This window comes from Bombina bombina, chromosome 6, assembly GCF_027579735.1.
Source record: "Bombina bombina isolate aBomBom1 chromosome 6, aBomBom1.pri, whole genome shotgun sequence".
Taxonomy (NCBI): Eukaryota; Metazoa; Chordata; class Amphibia; order Anura; family Bombinatoridae; genus Bombina; species Bombina bombina.
The window spans coordinates 194,229,939-194,250,547 of record NC_069504.1 but is presented as its reverse complement, the minus strand read 5'-3'; the positions used below and the strand labels follow the sequence as shown (position 1 = coordinate 194,250,547).

At 41.8% G+C, this 20,609-nt stretch overlaps 1 protein-coding gene across 1 annotated transcript in view; it reads left to right on the top strand.

Annotated features, from left to right (window-relative positions):
• ZNF277 (zinc finger protein 277) overlaps positions 1-20,609 on the top strand; it is a 543,940-nt gene that overhangs the window by 450,574 nt on the left and 72,757 nt on the right. Inside the window, exon 7 of the mRNA XM_053716721.1 lies at positions 6,085-6,217. Within this exon, the coding sequence (XP_053572696.1) occupies positions 6,085-6,217 (133 nt within the window). The remainder of the gene's footprint in view (positions 1-6,084; positions 6,218-20,609) is intronic.

The window sequence follows — 20,609 nt, the reverse complement described above, 5'->3', positions numbered from 1 at the left end:
TCCACATGAAGGTGCGGCCCTCATTCCAGATCAGCTGGTAGGGGGCAGGTTACGTTTTTTCAAAGAAATTTGGATCATTTCTGTTCACAATCTTTGGATTCAGAACATTGTTTCAGAAGGGTACAGAATTGGTTTCAAGATAAGACCTCCTGCAAAGAGATTTTTTCTTTCCCGTGTCCCAGTAAATCCAGTGAAAGCTCAAGCATTTCTGAAATGTGTTTTAGATCTAGAGTTGGCTGGAGTAATTATGCCAGTTCCAGTTCTGGAACAGGGGCTGGGGTTTTATTCGAATCTCTTCATTGTACCAAAGAAGGAGAATTCCTTCAGACCAGTTCTGGATCTAAAAATATTGAATCGTTATGTAAGGATACCAACGTTCAAAATGGTAACTGTAAGGACTATCTTGCCTTTTGTTCAGCAAGGGCATTATATGTCCACAATAGATTTACAGGATGCATATCTGCATATTCCGATTCATCCAGATCATTATCAGTTCCTGAGATTCTCTTTTCTGGACAAGCATTACCAGTTTGTGGCTCTGCCGTTTGGCCTAGCTACAGCTCCAAGAATTTTTACAAAGGTTCTCGGTGCCCTTCTGTCTGTAATCAGAGAACAGGGTATTGTGGTATTTCCTTATTTGGACGATATCTTGGTACTTGCTCAGTCTTTACATTTAGCAGAATCTCATACGAATCGACTTGTGTTGTTTCTTCAAGATCATGGTTGGAGGATCAATTCACTAAAAAGTTCATTGATTCCTCAGACAAGGGTAACCTTTCTGGGTTTCCAGATAGATTCAGTGTCCATGACTCTGTCTTTGACAGACAAGAGACGTCTAAAATTGATTTCAGCTTGTCGAAACCTTCAGTCACAATCATTCCCTTCGGTAGCCTTATGCATGGAAATTCTAGGTCTTATGACTGCTGCATCGGACGCGATCCCCTTTGCTTGTTTTCACATGCGACCTCTTCAGCTCTGTATGCTGAATCAATGGTGCAGGGATTACACAAAGATATCTCAATTAATATCTTTAAAACCGATTGTACGACACTCTCTAACGTGGTGGACAGATCACCATTGTTTAATTCAGGGGGCTTCTTTTGTTCTTCCGACCTGGACTGTAATTTCAACAGATGCAAGTCTTACAGGTTGGGGAGCTGTGTGGGGATCTCTGACGGCACAAGGAGTTTGGGAATCTCAGGAGGTGAGATTACCGATCAATATTTTGGAACTCCGTGCAATTTTCAGAGCTCTTCAGTCTTGGCCTCTTCTGAAGAGAGAATCGTTCATTTGTTTTCAGACAGACAATGTCACAACTGTGGCATACATCAATCATCAAGGAGGGACTCACAGTCCTCTGGCTATGAAAGAAGTATCTCGAATTCTGGTTTGGGCGGAATCCAGCTCCTGTCTAATCTCTGCGGTTCATATCCCAGGCATAGACAATTGGGAAGCGGATTATCTCAGTCGCCAAACGTTGCATCCGGGCGAATGGTCTCTTCACCCAGAGGTATTTCTTCAGATTGTTCAAATGTGGGAGCTTCCAGAAATAGATCTGATGGCGTCTCATCTAAACAAGAAACTTCCCAGGTATCTGTCCAGATCCCGGGATCCTCAGGCGGAAGCAGTGGATGCATTATCACTTCCTTGGAAGTATCATCCTGCCTATATCTTTCCGCCTCTAGTTCTTCTTCCAAGAGTAATCTCCAAGATTCTGAAGGAATGCTCGTTTGTTCTGCTGGTAGCTCCGGCATGGCCTCACAGGTTTTGGTATGCGGATCTTGTCCGGATGGCCTCTTGCCATCCGTGGACTCTTCCACTAAGACCAGACCTTCTGTCGCAAGGTCCTTTTTTCCATCAGGATCTCAAATCCTTAAATTTAAAGGTATGGAGATTGAACGCTTGATTCTTAGTCAAAGAGGTTTCTCTGACTCTGTGATTAATACTATGTTACAGGCTCGTAAATCTGTATCTAGAGAGATATATTATAGAGTCTGGAAGACTTATATTTCTTGGTGTCTTTCTCATAATTTTTCTTGCCATTCTTTTAGAATTCCGAGAATTTTACAGTTTCTTCAGGATGGTTTAGATAAAGGTTTATCCGCAAGTTCTTTGAAAGAACAAATCTCTGCTCTTTCTGTTCTTTTTCACAGAAAGATTGCTAATCTTCCTGATATTCATTGTTTTGTACAAGCTTTGGTTCGTATAAAACCTGTCATTAAGTCAATTTCTCCTCCTTGGAGTTTGAATTTGGTTCTGGGGGCTCTTCAAGCTCCTCCTTTTGAACCCATGCATTCATTGGACATTAAATTACTTTCTTGGAAAGTTTTGTTCCTTTTGGCGATCTCTTCTGCCAGAAGAGTCTCTGAATTATCTGCTCTTTCTTGCGAGTCTCCTTTTCTGATTTTTCATCAGGATAAGGCGGTGTTGCGAACTTCTTTTGAATTTTTACCTAAGGTTGTGAATTCCAACAACATTAGTAGAGAAATTGTGGTTCCCTCATTATGTCCTAATCCTAAGAATTCTAAGGAGAAATCGTTGCATTCTTTGGATGTTGTTAGAGCTTTGAAATACTATGTTGAAGCTACTAAGTCTTTCTGAAAGACTTCTAGTCTATTTGTTATCTTTTCCGGTTCTAGAAAAGGCCAGAAAGCTTCTGCCATTTCTTTGGCATCTTGGTTGAAATCTTTAATTCATCATGCCTATGTCGAGTCGGGTAAAACTCTGCCTCAAAGGATTACAGCTCATTCTACTAGGTCAGTTTCTACTTCCTGGGCGTTTAGGAATGAAGCTTCGGTTGATCAGATTTGCAAAGCAACAACTTGGTCCTCTTTGCATACTTTTACTAAATTCTACCATTTTGATGTATTTTCTTCTTCTGAAGCAGTTTTTGGTAGAAAAGTACTTCAGGCAGCGGTTTCAGTTTGAATCTTCTGTTTATGTTTTTCATTAAACTTTATTTTGGGTGTGGATTATTTTCAGCAGGAATTGGCTGTCTTTATTTTATCCCTCCCTCTCTAGTGACTCTTGCGTGGAAAGATCCACATCTTGGGTAGTCCTTATCCCATACGTCACTAGCTCATGGACTCTTGCTAATTACATGAAAGAAAACATAATTTATGTAAGAACTTACCTGATAAATTAATTTCTTTCATATTAGCAAGAGTCCATGAGGCCGCCCTTTTTTGTGGTGGTTATGATTTTTTTTGTATAAAGCACAATTATTCCAATTCCTTATTTTATATGCTTTCTCACTTTTTTCTTATCACCCCACTTCTTGGCTATTCGTTAAACTGATTTGTAAGTGTGGTGAGGGGTGTATTTGTAGGCATTTTGAGGTTTGGGAAACTTTGCCCCTCCTGGTAGGAATGTATATCCCATACGTCACTAGCTCATGGACTCTTGCTAATATGAAAGAAATGAATTTATCAGGTAAGTTCTTACATAAATTATGTTTTTTATCTTCCAGGATGTCATGAGTCGGGCGTTGTATTTCATACATATGGCATGCCGTATGTATCCAAGGCTTCTTCTTCTCCTTATCTGTCGGTAATGGTAGTCGCTGCTGCATAGGGATCTACTGCCTCATCTGAGCCCCTATGTCCATAATCGGCTAGCGGCTGCAAGTCACGTGGACCTCGGGTCTACTCTGCGGCAAGGCCCGTTTTCAATCCATCCTCCGCTAAGCTCACTGGTCCGTCCTGGGTCTCTGCAGCGCCATGACACCGTGTAGGACTCTGAGATTCATATGAGTGTCGGGCCAGCGGGACCAAGCCTATGTAGCGATCTGGTTTGCAGGGCAGTAGTCTCTGGAGATCTTCCTCTAGTTGATGTTGGAAATTGCTACAGCAGTCTCTGATTAGCTGTGAGGACTGACGCTCCCATGCATCAAGCATTTCTCCCATTTCCCAGGCATACAAATAGTTTTGGTTGGTTGCTGGCATCCTTAACATCTATTAAGTAATCTTGGGTGTATGACAGAAACAGACTTGGTACTATTCTTCCTCTTTTGTACTGTAAAAGTTTCAAGATTTATCACTCAAACTCTGGTTGCTTACCCCCAAGGGGGGGGGGGTGTTGCATCTAAGTTAGGCCACCACCTAAGATCCAACGGCCCAGTGCAGACCATGAAAGTACACAAAAACAGCGTGTTTTGCTAGAACCAAAGCCATATTCTAGTTGTTCACGTGTCCTCTCCTAGAATATGTCGTTGTAAAAAGTCAATTGTGGGATATTCTACTGATAATTGGCGGATTATCTTCAGGTATCTCAGAGCTTCTCTTTTTTCAGTCTTTCATGGCTGCTGCCCGGACACGCCCCCGAAAAACGTTTTAAATTTAACTTGAAAGTAAGTACTTCCTGTTATGGGCACGGGCTGTCAATGATTACTCCTCAACTCTGTGTGTTTTTTTTCTCAATTGTTGTGATCCATTTTGAAATGTTCTCATGTTGATTCAACAAACATAACTGCTGACTACAAACAGTGGCGTCACTAGGGTTGGTATTACCCGGTGCGGTAAGTTATGGTGTGAGTCCCCCCTCCCCCCAGAAAGCAGACACACAAAAACACAGGCACACACACTCAGACACACTCATATACACACACAAACACTCAGACACACACATAAAAACACACACACAAAAACACTCTGACACACACACACAAAAACACTCAGGCACACACTCACACAAAAACTCAGACACACACACATACAAAATATGTAAACTGCACTGCATTAATTATAAAGCTCTTGCCTAGAGCTGCTCCCTGGCTCAGCAAAGCATCAAATGAAAGATAAACAGAGCACTCTAAAATAAATCACTAAAGAAAAAGTTTAGGCGCGCAAACTATGAAAATTCTACTCTCTGACTCTGTTCCAAGTCTGTCAGTGCACAGCCCTGGGCCGCGTGCCTACCGCTTCTTATGGCCAATCACCTCTGCACTCTGCCCAACCCCAGACCCCTGCCCACCCTCTGCTCCTACCTCTTCATTGTGCACTTAGTGAACCGTAACCGTACCTCCTTCACTTTAGAGACATTGTCAGACAGTCATGTGGTCAGGTGCCAGGCATCCCCCTCACGATTTCCCGTTTCGAGAGACAGCACAGCAATGAGTGACTCCACTGCTACACACGTCACTGAGCAGTGAGCACAGATAGGAAGGCAGGTTTAGGCTAGCAGCGCAACTTCGCAAGCCCCACGGCACGCCCACAACATTCATAGTGAAACTGGGCAGGGGAGGAGCAAAGTACAAACAAGCAAAAGCAGCCGGGAAAACTATTTGTGGAAATTGCAGCGCTGGCTCAAGGGTCAAAAAATTTAAGTGTCTACAACTTCTCCAGTCCCACTAATGTTCACAAATGCTGGCCCCTCTAATAAAATTTCCCCCCTAGTGACGCCACTGACTACAAAATGTCTTTAACAGACGGCATCAATTGCAAAAATCTTCTAAAACAGTAAATGAGATATTTGATTTAACAAGCAATTGTTAAAGGGACATAGTTCTCAAAATGTTTCTATCATGTTGTAAAAGAGAAGCAGTTAAAAATGTTAAATTATTATCTGCATGAAAAAGTAAAAGCTGTTTAAAGTAAAAACTAACAATGTTCCTAATTGTGTACAACTGAGTCCTAACTTACTGGCTGGTAAGGACGCTTCTCACAGTTAGTATACACACACATCTTTTGACCCCTTCTCAGTCCCTCACATTTTCATATAAAAAAAACCCTTTAATTATGCCACAAAACCTTTTTTTCCATTAATAAAACTTTGTTTCATAAGTCTAAATATAACTTAAATCTTTTATTTCCAAAGCATTTGTGATGAACTCACCAAGTAATACAAGCCCTATGAGCTCTCTAATAGCGTCCCCTGCTATATCCGTTAGAACTATGCTTTAGTTTAAATGTATAACCATCCACTTGTAATACTGGTTGTGCGTTATTCTTAGAGCGAGACATAGCTCATGATAACACACTCTGCTCTGTCTAGTGCACTGATCTAGCCCTTAGTAAGAAAATAAATGAAGCTACTTAATATGATTGTTTGCCTTTGTTTTATTTCTATATATTTTGTTTTTTTCAGCTTGCAGTGTGTATATTGTGAAAAGACATTCAGGGATAAAAACACATTGAAGGATCATATGAGAAAGAAGCAGCATAGAAGAATCAATTCAAATAACCACGAATATGATCGGTTCTATATCATTAACTATTTGGTAAGAAGACAGCTTTTTTTTTACTGATTTTTCTATAAACTTGTTTAGATGTTATACACCTAGATGGGGTGAGCATAGGTTTAGATTTATTTATATATCTGAATTAATTTACCTTAATGGGGCAGTATACACCAATTTTCATATAACTGCAGGTAATAGACACTACTACAAAGAATAATATGCACAGATACTGATATAAAATTCTTTTTAAAAACTTACTTAGAAGCTCACAATTTAACATAAGCCTGGGACACCCACTGAAAGGGTCTGAAAGCAGAGCTTACCCCCTCCCCTGCATATGAAAAGAACTATTATACAAACAGAAGCAGACTGAAGTCTTTATACATCAGTATACATCTAAAACTGTGGGGCTTGGTTTGGAGTTTAAAAATCAGCACAATGTTATTTAAAAATAAGCAAAACTATACATTTTTACAAAAACAAACCCAGATGGGCTATATAAATGGATCATCTACAAAACATTTATGCAAAGAAAAATCTAGTGCATAATGTTCCTTTAAATGTGGTTTGATTTTAATCTATTTCCTAAAAATGGAATCTGACTATACAAATGCAATTATACATTTTATGCCCTGCATTTAGCTTTCTGTCCTGCAGTATATATGTAGATGGGGTCTGCTCTGAAATTCAGTATAGGGATATGGCTGACTAGAGCTGCAGGACCATGGGGCGTGATGTGAGGTCTGACCAAGTTCCACCTACTGCTCTCATACATTCACCAATGGATCACGCAGGTTTGTAGTTAAGGGCAGCGCCAGCAGTCAGAACTAATTATTCTCTGTAATTGGGGCAGATTGTATTCCAGTGGTAAACTTTTTGAACATAAAATAACACTTGTTCCGATTTGCCATGGTCCAGACAAAACTCAAAGGGCTAGATTACGAGTGGAGCGGTAATTACCACTTCCGCTCAAACATTAACTTCGCTAGAAGTTAACTTTTTGCGCATGTCGGGGCAGCACTGGAATTACAAGTTGAAAGTAAAAATTTTGCACTCTATCGAAACCTGACGAGTTCAATGGAGTATTGTCATACTCTGCAAGGGAGCAAGTTCAATAGTTGGGAGCTGTTGTGCAGAGGTGTCAGGTTCTGGGGTTAAAGTTGTCTTTTGTCAGCGTGAGTCTTTCCTTTTTGGCATAATTAAACAGGTACAAGGTTTTAGGAAATAAAGGTGATGGTTTTATTGATAGGATAATTAGAAATGCAGAGATATGCAAATTAGATAAGGCAAAGTCTATAGGCTGTAGACTGGAACTCTGTAGTATCAGGCATGAATGCAGATCTTTGTAATAACAGGCAGGATACTTGCATATGCTGTGGCGGGAATGCAGATCTTTGTAATAACAGGCAGGATACTTGCATATGCTGTAGACTGGAACTCTGTAATAACAGGCAGGAATGCAGTTCCTTGTAATAACAGGCAGGATATTTGCATATGCTGTAGACTGGAACTCTGAAATAACAGGCGGGAATGCAGATCTTTGTAATAACAGGCAGGATACTTGCATATGCTGTAGACTGGAACTCTGTAATAACATGCAGGAATACAGCTCTTTGTAATAACAGGCAGGATACTTGCATATGCTGTAGACTGGAACTCTGTAGTAACAGGCAGGAATGCAGATCCTTGTAATAACAAACAGGATACTTGCATAGGCTGTAGACTGGTAACTCTGTAGTAACAGGCAGAAATGCAGATCCTTGTAATAACAGGCAGGATACTTAAATAGGCTGTAGACTGGTAACTATTGGCTGTAGACTGGTAACTCTGTAGTAACAGACAGGGATGCAGATCCTTGTAATAACAGGCAGGATACTTGCATAGGCTGTAGGCTGGTAACTATAGGCTGTAGACTGTTAACTATAGGCTGTAGACTGGTAACTCTGTAGTAACAGACAGGGATGCAGATCCTTGTAATAACAGGCAGGATACTTGCATAGGCTGTAGGCTGGTAACTATAGGCTGTAGACTGGTAACTCTGTAGTAACAGACAGGGATGCAGATCCTTGTAATAACAGGCAGGATACTTGCATAGGCTGTAGGCTGGTAACTATAGGCTGTAGACTGGTAACTATAGGCTGTAGACTGGTAACTCTGTAGTAACAGACAGGGATGCAGATCCTTGTAATAACAGGCAGGATACTTGCATAGGCTGGTAACTATAGGCTGTAGACTGGAACTCTTTAGTAACAGGCAGGAATACGGAAATAACAGAGACCTAGCCAAGGTCAATTGCCAGGAAATCAGTCCAGAAACAAACACAGTGCCAATGGAATATCCAGATGAGTAGTCACAAAATGAAGCAGACATCAGGCACCATGAAATCCAACAACTCTGTATTTCACTCAGGAAACAGGACCAGAGTATAACACTCAATGTCAAGGCCCAGTACTGCAAGCAAACCTCCCAAATATAGCAGGCTGCTGATTATATGATTTGTTTCAGCTGGTAAGCAGGTGGAGCCAGAGAGCCAAAGTTGCAGCAAATAGAAAAACCCAATATTCTTAGCCTGTGATCAAGTCAACTGGTGGCAAATAGGTTGGGAAAGAACAACTGTGGCAAAGACCACAGGCTGGGAAAGAACAGCAGCAGAAATAGAAACAGGTCCCAGGTTCAATTCTAGGCTGGATCATGACAAGTATCAAAGTTAAAAAAACCTAACACCTATACTTGTGCGTTAAACCCAATTGCAATAAACCTCCTACTCTAATAACCTCTAAACCACTACATTACCCTACTTGTTTACACTATTAATGCTTAATCCACCACATCCCCCATCACAAACTACCCGCTACCCTATTTACCTCTGCTTGATTTTTTTAATGTGTCTGAACTGACCACCCCCCAAAAAAAACCAATAAGTGTAGTGCCTTTTTAAAAATAAAAAAATTGTAGCATTTTTTTTTTTCAATTAGCTTTATTGGTGATAAAGAAGAAAGTGATAACATATCTTGGAGTCACAGCTCCCCAAACAGTTTTAACAAAGTTCTTTTTCTCAGTAATACATAAATTCTAAGGGATGAGCTAACTTGTTATTATGGATTCTTCAAATCTAAATGAACATATCCAACATGTTATTAAAGAACTGGACAATAATTATCATGCAATATATCAATCCTCTAATCCGATGCATTGTTTTGCCGTCTTCCAGCTATAGTTTAACATTTATTTTGAAACCTGTTTAATTAGATAAATAAGTGAATGATAATAGTATTATAATTAGCAGCATCCCCGGTGGTCCTAATGCGTGTGTGTTGTCAAGATTTCTACTATGCGCCCTACCCTGTCTCATGAGGTATTTATTGATCGCCCCTGTGTGCATTCCATCTCATAGTCATATATTCAAACTGCACCAAGTTGTTGGTGCGGAGAAAGTGGTATCGCTCCAATGAAAGTGTATTATCTACTTGGCGTTTCCATGCAGAGATATCTGGTGTGTCTGTGGTCTTCCACTTCTGTGGAATCAGCATCTTGGCAATGTTTAACATTATGTGAAGCAATGACTGCTTTGACTCATCTTTGGTGTTTGGGAGTTTATGGAGTAGTAGAATATATGGCTCAGTTGGTATTTGTGTGTGTAATGTTTTGTTAATGTGTGCAATTACATCGTTCCAGAAAGTGCCCAGTCTATCACATTGCCACCATATGTGCAGCATGTCTGCACAAGCGCCGCACCCCCTCCAACAGTGTTTGTTAGCATTCTTATATATCTTCTGTAGTCGCTGTGGAGTGAGATACCAGCGAGACAGAAATTTAAAATTCATTTCCTGCATTTTAGCAGAAGATGACGCTTTTTTGTTTAATATGAAGATCTGTGACCATTCTTTGGGTGTTATATCTATGCCTAGTTCTGAGGCCCATTTATGGCAGTAAGATGGAAGGTTGTCTTGGTTCGTATCTGATAGGCATCCATATAGAGTGGAAATCGTGTGGCGTGGGTCATGTGGTGAAACACAAAGGTTCTCAAAGGGTGTGAGGGACCGTGACATGTTGTTCTTCAGCTTGTGTGTGCTTAGATAGTGTGTTAGTTGCGCATGTATATACCAAGTGAATTGGGTGTCAGGTATGGTATCTGCTATTTCTTGTAATGTGAGAAGTCTACCTCGTTGTGTAATGCACCTCATTATCCTATTTCTTAGTTGTGGGGGGGAAACTCCCTCAGCTCTGCAATGTGGAACAAAGGAAAGTTCAGGATTCTCGAAAAGTGGAGTTAGGGGTGCAGGTTTTCTAGTAAAGTGGGTGCTAGTGTTGACGGTTGCGTCCCATTGTCCTCAGACAGCAGCGGGTATTTTCTTATTATTTCTGGTCTGTGCGAGGGCTGCAGCCATGCCAGCCCTCCCACGTTGTCTGTCTTTAGGATTTCTCTATCTACCTGGATCCATTGTTTGTTTGGTGAATTGTGGCTCCAGTCAATTATTCTGTGAAAGAGTGTTGCCTGCCTATTTTGGGAAATGTGTGGAAGACCTAGTCCTCCTCTATCTCTTGAGCTATAGAGTGTTTTTTTTTTTAACCCTAGGTTTGATACCATTCCATATAAATGATTCGATGTTGCCTTGTATTTGTCTAATGAATTCTTTTGGTAGTATGATAGGAGTAGCATTTGTTTTTATATAAAAAAAAAATTTAAATTACTGCACAATGCAGTTTTTGATGGCTGAAGTTGGTGGCTGTGTCTTTACATTGCGGTCTGTGTGTTCCCAGTAAATATACTGTATATGTATATGCTTATATACATATACTGTATATTAATGTGTTAATATTTGTATATACACATATTAACACATAAATATATATGTATATATACATATATATTTGCGGCCCATTGCTGTGCGACTTTCCCCCTTCGATGCGCTAGTTCTCATGCCAGGTCTGACGACTTGAGAACGAGGCTTCCATTGGAGCCTGTGGAAGTGAGCTCTCTCATGAGCGCAATTCTTCCGTGCAATGCGAACGTATTCACATTGCACCTCACTTGTAATACCAGCGCACATTTGCGTGCACTGGTATTACTAAGTTGAGTGCAAATATTGCCCTAAAATAGGAAAAATAATGATTTTTCTTGTTCCCTAATATATAGAGAAATACACTTTCATTATCAATGTGGCTTTTTCTCCAACATAGGTGTGTCCGGTCCACGGCGTCATCCTTACTTGTGGGATATTCTCTTCCCCAACAGGAAATGGCAAAGAGCCCAGCAAAGCTGGTCACATGATCCCTCCAAGGCTCCGCCTACCCCAGTCATTCTCTTTGCCGTTGTACAGGCAACATCTCCACGGAGATGGCTTAGAGTTTTTTAGTGTTTAACTGTAGTTTTTATTATTCAATCAAGAATTTGTTATTTTAAAATAGTGCTGGTATGTACTATTTACTCAGAAACAGAAAAGAGATGAAGATTTCTGTTTGTATGAGGAAAATGATTTTAGCAACCGTTACTAAAATCCATGGCTGTTCCACACAGGACTGTTGAGAGGAATTAACTTCAGTTGGGGGAACAGTGAGCAGTCTCTTGCTGCTTGAGGTATGACACATTCTAACAAGACGATGTAATGCTGGAAGCTGTCATTTTCCCTATGGGATCCGGTAAGCCATGTTTATTAAGATAGTAAATAAGGGCTTCACAAGGGCTTATTAAGACTGTAGACTTTTTCTGGGCTAAATCGATTCATTATTAACACATATTTAGCCTTGAGGAATCATTTAATCTGGGTATTTTGATAAGATTATATCGGCAGGCACTGTTTTAGACACCTTATTCTTAGGGGCTTTCCCAAATCATAGGCAGAGCCTCATTTTCGCGCCGGTGTTGCGCACTTGTTTTTGAGAGGCATGACATGCAGTCGCATGTGTGAGGAGCTCTGATACATAGAAAAGACTTTCTGAAGGCGTCATTTGGTATCGTATTCCCCTTTGGGCTTGGTTGGGTCTCAGCAAAGCAGATACCAGGGACTGTAAAGGGGTTAAAGTTAAAAACGGCTCCGGTTCCGTTATTTTAAGGGTTAAAGCTTCCAAATTTGGTGTGCAATACTTTTAAGGCTTTAAGACACTGTGGTGAAATTTTGGTGAATTTTGAACTATTCCTTCATATTTTTTCGCAATTGCAGTAATAAAGTGTGTTCAGTTTAAAATTTAAAGTGACAGTAACGGTTTTATTTTAAAACGTTTTTTGTACTTTGTTATCAAGTTTATGCCTGTTTAACATGTCTGAACTACCAGATAGACTGTGTTCTGAATGTGGGGAAGCCAGAGTTCCTTCTCATTTAAATAAATGTGATTTATGTGACAATGACAATGATGCCCAAGATGATTCCTCAAGTGAGGGGAGTAAGCATGGTACTGCATCATTCCCTCCTTCGTCTACACGAGTCTTGCCCACTCAGGAGGCCCCTAGTACATCTAGCGCGCCAATACTCCTTACTATGCAACAATTAACGGCTGTAATGGATAATTCTGTCAAAAACATTTTAGCCAAAATGCACACTTATCAGCGTAAGCGCGACTGCTCTGTTTTAGATACTGAAGAGCATGACGACGCTGATAATAATGGTTCTGAAGGGCCCCTAAACCAGTCTGATGGGGCCAGGGAGGTTTTGTCTGAGGGAGAAATTACTGATTCAGGGAACATTTCTCAACAAGCTGAACCTGATGTGATTACGTTTAAATTTAAGTTGGAACATCTCCGCATTCTGCTTAAGGAGGTATTATCCACTCTGGATGATTGTGACAAGTTGGTCATCCCAGAGAAACTATGTAAAATGGACAAGTTCCTAGAGGTCCCGGGGCTCCCAGAAGCTTTTCCTATACCCAAGCGGGTGGCGGACATTGTAAATAAAGAATGGGAAAGGCCCGGTATTCCTTTCGTCCCTCCCCCCATATTTAAAAAATTGTTTCCTATGGTCGACCCCAGAAAGGACTTATGGCAGACAGTCCCCAAGGTCGAGGGAGCGGTTTCCACTTTAAACAAACGCACCACTATACCCATAGAAGATAGTTGTGCTTTCAAAGATCCTATGGATAAAAAATTAGAAGGTTTACTTAAAAAGATGTTTGTTCAGCAGGGTTACCTTCTACAACCAATTTCATGCATTGTCCCTGTCGCTACAGCCGCGTGTTTCTGGTTCGATGAGCTGGTAAAGGCGGTCGATAGTGATTCTCCTCCTTATGAGGAGATTATGGACAGAATCAATGCTCTCAAATTGGCTAATTCTTTCACCCTAGACGCCACTTTGCAATTGGCTAGGTTAGCGGCTAAGAATTCTGGGTTTGCTATTGTGGCGCGCAGAGCGCTTTGGTTGAAATCTTGGTCAGCTGATGCGTCTTCCAAGAACAAGCTACTTAACATTCCTTTCAAGGGGAAAACGCTGTTTGGCCCTGACTTGAAAGAGATTATCTCTGATATCACTGGGGGTAAGGGCCACGCCCTTCCTCAGGATCGGCCTTTCAAGGCCAAAAATAAACCTAATTTTCGTCCCTTTCGTAGAAACGGACCAGCCCAAAGTGCTACGTCCTCTAAGCAAGAGGGTAATACTTCTCAAGCCAAGCCAGCTTGGAGACCAATGCAAGGCTGGAACAAGGGAAAGCAGGCCAAGAAACCTGCCACTGCTACCAAGACAGCATGAAATGTTGGCCCCCGATCCGGGACCGGATCTGGTGGGGGGCAGACTCTCTCTCTTCGCTCAGGCTTGGGCAAGAGATGTTCTGGATCCTTGGGCGCTAGAAATAGTCTCCCAAGGTTCTCTTCTGGAATTCAAGGGGCTTCCCCCAAGGGGGAGGTTCCACAGGTCTCAGTTGTCTTCAGACCACATAAAAAGACAGGCATTCTTACGTTGTGTAGAAGACCTGTTAAAAATGGGAGTGATTCATCCTGTTCCATTAGGAGAACAAGGGATGGGGTTCTACTCCAATCTGTTCATAGTTCCCAAAAAAGAGGGAACGTTCAGACCAATCTTAGATCTCAAGATCTTAAACAAGTTTCTCAAGGTTCCATCGTTCAAAATGGAAACCATTCGAACAATTCTTCCTTCCATCCAGGAAGGTCAATTCATGACCACGGTGGATTTAAAGGATGCGTATCTACATATTCCTATCCACAAGGAACATCATCGGTTCCTAAGGTTCGCATTCCTGGACAAGCATTACCAGTTCGTGGCGCTTCCTTTCGGATTAGCCACTGCTCCAAGGATTTTCACAAAGGTACTAGGGTCCCTTCTAGCTGTGCTAAGACCAAGGGGCATTGCTGTAGTACCTTACTTGGACGACATTCTGGTTCAAGCGTCGTCCCTTCCTCAAGCAAAGGCTCACACGGACATCGTCCTGGCCTTTCTCAGATCTCATGGATGGAAAGTGAACGTGGAAAAGAGTTCTCTATCTCCGTCAACAAGGGTTCCCTTCTTGGGAACAATAATAGACTCCTTAGAAATGAGGATTTTTCTGACAGAGGCCAGAAAAACAAAACTTCTAGACTCTTGTCGGATACTTCATTCCATTCCTCTTCCTTCCATAGCGCAGTGCATGGAAGTGATAGGTTTGATGGTAGCGGCGATGGACATAGTTCCTTTTGCGCGCATTCATCTAAGACCATTACAACTGTGCATGCTCAGTCAGTGGAATGGGGACTATACAAACTTGTCTCTGAGGATACAAGTAAATCAGAGGACCAGAGACTCACTCCGTTGGTGGCTGTCCCTGGACAACCTGTCACAAGGGATGACCTTCCGCAGACCAGAGTGGGTCATTGTCACGACCGACGCCAGTCTGATGGGCTGGGGCGCGGTCTGGGGATCCCTGAAAGCTCAGGGTCTTTGGTCTCGGGAAGAATCTCTTCTACCGATAAATATTCTGGAACTGAGAGCGATATTCAATGCTCTCAAGGCTTGGCCTCAGCTAGCGAGGGCCAAGTTCATACGGTTTCAATCAGACAACATGACAACTGTTGCGTACATCAACCATCAGGGGGGAACAAGGAGTTCCCTGGCGATGGAAGAAGTGACCAAAATCATTCTATGGGCGGAGTCTCACTCCTGCCACCTGTCTGCTATCCACATCCCAGGAGTGGAAAATTGGGAAGCGGATTTTCTGAGTCGTCAGACATTGCATCCGGGGGAGTGGGAACTCCATCCGGAAATCTTTGCCCAAGTCACTCAACTGTGGGGCATTCCAGACATGGATCTGATGGCCTCTCGTCAGAACTTCAAAGTTCCTTGCTACGGGTCCAGATCCAGGGATCCCAAGGCGGCTCTAGTGGATGCACTAGTAGCACCTTGGACCTTCAAACTAGCTTATGTATTCCCGCCGTTTCCTCTCATCCCCAGGCTGGTAGCCAGGATCAATCAGGAAAGGGCGTCGGTGATCTTGATAGCTCCTGCGTGGCCACGCAGGACTTGGTATGCAGATCTGGTGAATATGTCATCGGCTCCACCATGGAAGCTACCTTTGAGACGAGACCTTCTTGTTCAAGGTCCGTTCGAACATCCGAATCTGGTCTCACTCCAGCTGACTGCTTGGAGATTGAACGCTTGATCTTATCGAAGCGAGGGTTCTCAGATTCTGTTATCGATACTCTTGTTCAGGCCAGAAAGCCTGTAACTAGAAAGATTTACCACAAAATTTGGAAAAAATATATCTGTTGGTGTGAATCTAAAGGATTCCCTTGGGACAAGGTTAAGATTCCTAAGATTCTATCCTTCCTTCAAGAAGGATTGGAAAAAGGATTATCTGCAAGTTCCCTGAAGGGACAGATTTCTGCCTTGTCTGTGTTACTTCACAAAAAGCTGGCAGCTGTGCCAGATGTTCAAGCCTTTGTTCAGGCTCTGGTTAGAATCAAGCCTGTTTACAAACCTTTGACTCCTCCTTGGAGTCTCAACTTAGTTCTTTCAGTTCTTCAGGGGGTTCCGTTTGAACCCTTACATTCCGTTGATATTAAGTTATTATCTTGGAAAGTTTTGTTTTTGGTTGCAATTTCTTCTGCTAGAAGAGTTTCAGAATTATCTGCTCTGCAGTGTTCTCCTCCTTATCTGGTGTTCCATGCAGATAAGGTGGTTTTACGTACTAAACCTGGTTTTCTTCCAAAAGTTGTTTCTAACAAAAACATTAACCAGGAGATTATCGTACCTTCTCTGTGTCCGAAACCAGTTTCGAAGAAGGAACGTTTGTTGCACAATTTGGATGTTGTTCGCGCTCTAAAATTCTATTTAGATGCTACAAAGGATTTTAGACAAACATCTTCCTTGTTTGTTGTTTATTCCGGTAAAAGGAGAGGTCAAAAAGCAACTTCTACCTCTCTCTCTTTTTGGATTAAAAGCATCATCAGATTGGCTTACGAGACTGCCGGACGGCAGCCTCCCGAAAGAATCACAGCTCATTCCACTAGGGCTGTGGCTTCCACATGGGCCTTCAAGAACGAGGCTTCTGTTGATCAGATATGTAGGGCAGCGACTTGGTCTTCACTGCACACTTTTACCAAATTTTACAAGTTTGATACTTTTGCTTCTTCTGAGGCTATTTTTGGGAGAAAGGTTTTGCAAGCCGTGGTGCCTTCCATCTAGGTGACCTGATTTGCTCCCTCCCATCATCCGTGTCCTAAAGCTTTGGTATTGGTTCCCACAAGTAAGGATGACGCCGTGGACCGGACACACCTATGTTGGAGAAAACAGAATTTATGTTTACCTGATAAATTACTTTCTCCAACGGTGTGTCCGGTCCACGGCCCGCCCTGGTTTTTTAATCAGGTCTGATAATTTATTTTCTTTAACTACAGTCACCACGGTATCATATGGTTTCTCCTATGCAAATATTCCTCCTTAACGTCGGTCGAATGACTGGGGTAGGCGGAGCCTAGGAGGGATCATGTGACCAGCTTTGCTGGGCTCTTTGCCATTTCCTGTTGGGGAAGAGAATATCCCACAAGTAAGGATGACGCCGTGGACCGGACACACCGTTGGAGAAAGTAATTTATCAGGTAAACATAAATTCTGTTATTCTTTTGGTATCCTTTGTTGAAAGAGCAGCAATGCACTACTAGGAGCTAGCTGAACACATAAGGTGATCCAATGACGAGAGACATAAAGCTATATACATACCAGAGCTCCTGATTTTCAAAGCTGTGTCACATATTGTATATTAAAGTCCAAATTTCCGTGATTCAAATAGAGCATAAAATCTCCCACATTTTCTAATTTACTTCTATTATCGGATGTGCTTCATTCTCTTGGTATACATTGTTGAAGGAGCAGCACTGCCCTACAGGGAACTAATTGAACACATATGGTGAGCCAATGACAAGAGGCATATACACAAAGTCACCAATCAGCTGCTAGCTCCCAGTAGTGTATTGCTTCTCCCAAGCCTACTTAGGTATGCTTTTTAACAAAGGATACCAAGAGAACAAAGCATATTAGATAATAGAAGTAAATTGAAAAGTTATTTAAAATTGCATGCTGTGCAAAAAGTTTAAAGGGACAGTTAAAATTAAACTTTCATGATTCAGATAGAGCATGCATTTTTAAACAGCTTTCCATATTACTTTTATCATCAAATTTTCTTTGATGAGAAAATGCATCAGGGAACGTTCTCTGTTAGACATATGGATCATTTGCTAGCTACCCACAGGAAATCAGTGTAGACGAGTTACACTGCTTATCCATTTTCACACTCAGTTCCCTGTCAGAGGAAGAGAGGTCTGTCACACCTTTGAACAGCTGTGTGCGTGCTCCATGGCACGATGCCTGAGGGGTAAGTCCTTAATTTTTATTTAGGGGATATGTTTCTCTCCTATGGGACATCTCAAGTAAAGCTCAGAGCATGGGTTTGTTATTTACCCCTGAGGGATCAGAGGAGGGACAAAGCATGTGGGGACTTGGCTTCTTAGCGGAGCACTTGTGAGGGTTGAGATTACCGTCTCAGGGGCCCTTAAAACAGATGGAAACTTAGATTGTGTATTCAAGGGCTATAGCCTTTATTTTATTTTATGCTGTGGCATGTATTTTTGCACTCTTAGAATGTTAGTGAATGCGAGCTTAACTTGCTCCCCACGTGACCGGTTTCACTTCCTACTGCAGAGTGAATGTGGAGCTGTGGCTCTTCTGAAATATCAGCCCCGATCTGTGGAAAGTCCACCAGCTACAAGTTCTATCCTGAGTTACTAGGAGAGGGTGAGCAACCCAGCCTACAGCAGGGTAGAGGTGCCTTATTATTCTTTAAGCTTATTTCAAGGATTAATGGTCCTTATTTATAATTGTTACATATAGGTTGGATGACCTATTATCTTAGCTATGGAGGACTCTGATGTTAACCCCTCTGAGGTTTCCTTGGTTGCAATTAATATCGCTAATAACTGCCTTTATTGTGAGGCGGCTATGGTATACCCTCCTGCCCAGTTCTGTTCCATCTGTCTGGGGAATGTTCTTAAAGCTAAGAAGAGCTCTAGAATTGTTATAATTTCTGATTAATTACCCCCTTCTGAGCCATCTACTTCTCAGGACTCTGTTATCCAAGAAATGACTATCCTCTCCCCTCAACCAAAATGTAACCCTATCTCACAAGCCGTTCCCTGCGGTCAGCCCTTAAACCCCTTTGGGGGTAGTTTTTTTACAGCAGAGTTTTCCTTACAATTGCAATCCGCTGTATTGTTGGCCCTAAATTCCGTACCTATCTCTGGGAAACGCAAGAGAAAGGTCAGACATTGTCCTGCAGATTTGGGGGACATTTCTTCTCTTCAGTCAGATATGTTTAACCGATCTCATATTTCTGAAGATGACTTAACCTCTGCCGCTTCAGAGGGTGAAATCTCAGATGCAGAGACTTCTGAAGCTAAGACTCCTGCTTCTGAAGAATCAAAATTCAGATTCAAAATTGTACTCCTTCGTTTCCTATTGAAGGAGGTTTTAGCCTTCTTGGAGGTTCCAGAGGCTAAACTCACAGAGGAACCTTAGACCCCTTAGCTTGATAGGGTCTACAATGATAGGAAGGCGCCTGAGACCTTTCCGGTCTGTATGGCAAGTATTATTTCCAGTGAATGGGAGAAAATTGGATCTCCTTTTCTTTCCTAAGATATGGTGAGTCCACGGAATCATTAATTACTAGTAGGAATATCTTTCCTGACCAGCAGGAGGCGGCAAAGAGCACCACAGCAAAAACTGTTAAATACCACTCCCCTTACCCACAATCCCCAGTCATTCTCTTTGCCTGTAGTAGTTGCAAGGAGGTGGTAAAGTTAGATGTCTGTAAGATTCTACAATCAAGAGTTTGTTATTTTCAAAGCAGGACAAGATGTTCTGATCTTTGCGAAGGGTTTTAACCATAGTCCATTTCAGTCTCTTCAGTAGAGCATTGGTGGCTTTTAAGCATTTGGGAACTTGGGGGGTATAATCCCCTTTGTGCCTCCCAATTGATTTATTGCTGCCCTTGTCAGAAAGCCTGTTTAAAGGGACACTGAACCCCAAAACTTTTTTTGTGATTCAGATAGAGCATGCAATTTTAAGCAACTTTCTAATTTACTCCTAGTATCACGTTTTCTTCATTCTCTTGGTATGTTTATTTGAAAAGCAAGAATGTAAGTTTAGATGCCGGCCCATTTTTGGTGAACAACCTGGGTTGTCCTTGCTGATTGGACAGCACCAATAAACAAGTGCTGTCCATGGTCTGAAACAAAAATTTGCTGGCTCCTTAGCTGAGATGCCTTCTTTTTCAAATAAAGATAGCAAGAGAACAAAGAAAAAATGATAATGGAAGTCAATTAGAAAGTTGCTTAAAATTGCATGCTCTATTTGAATCATGAAAGAAAAAAATTGGGTTCAGTATCCCTTTAAGTTTGCACAGTCTTTTCATTTTTCACAGGTCCATAGGAGGAGGGTGCCTCTTAAACTTTGTGAGCTGCCTGCTGCAGGGCAGTTACTTTTATGATAAGTATTATATTATATTATATTCTTATATTGGCACTTAAATGGTTAATTCAGTTTTTCTGATGAGGGGTTATATTACAGGGCATTGAAATGTTCTGGCTCATGATTTTTTTTATTACTTTGTATGCGATTTTCAGTTTAATATTTTTTTTTGCAACATTTTTTTCCCTGGGTAAGGTTATGAGTGTCCGGGTGTGTTTGTGATGTTTTGGTGGGCGGAGCCTGCTGAGGCGGTAGATTTGGCGCACTTTTTCAAAACAGGAAGTGTTTGTTTTATTTTAGTGCAGCTCTGGGCTGTGTACAAGTGGCTGTTTCTTTGCTGCAGTGTGGTACATAACGTCCGTGGCTTACATCAATCATCGGGGGGGGACTCAGAGTTCCTTGTCAATGACAGAGTTAGCCAGGATTATTCAGTGGACAGAGTCGTACAATTGTTGTCTGTCTGCGATCCACATTCCAGGGGTGGACAATTGGGA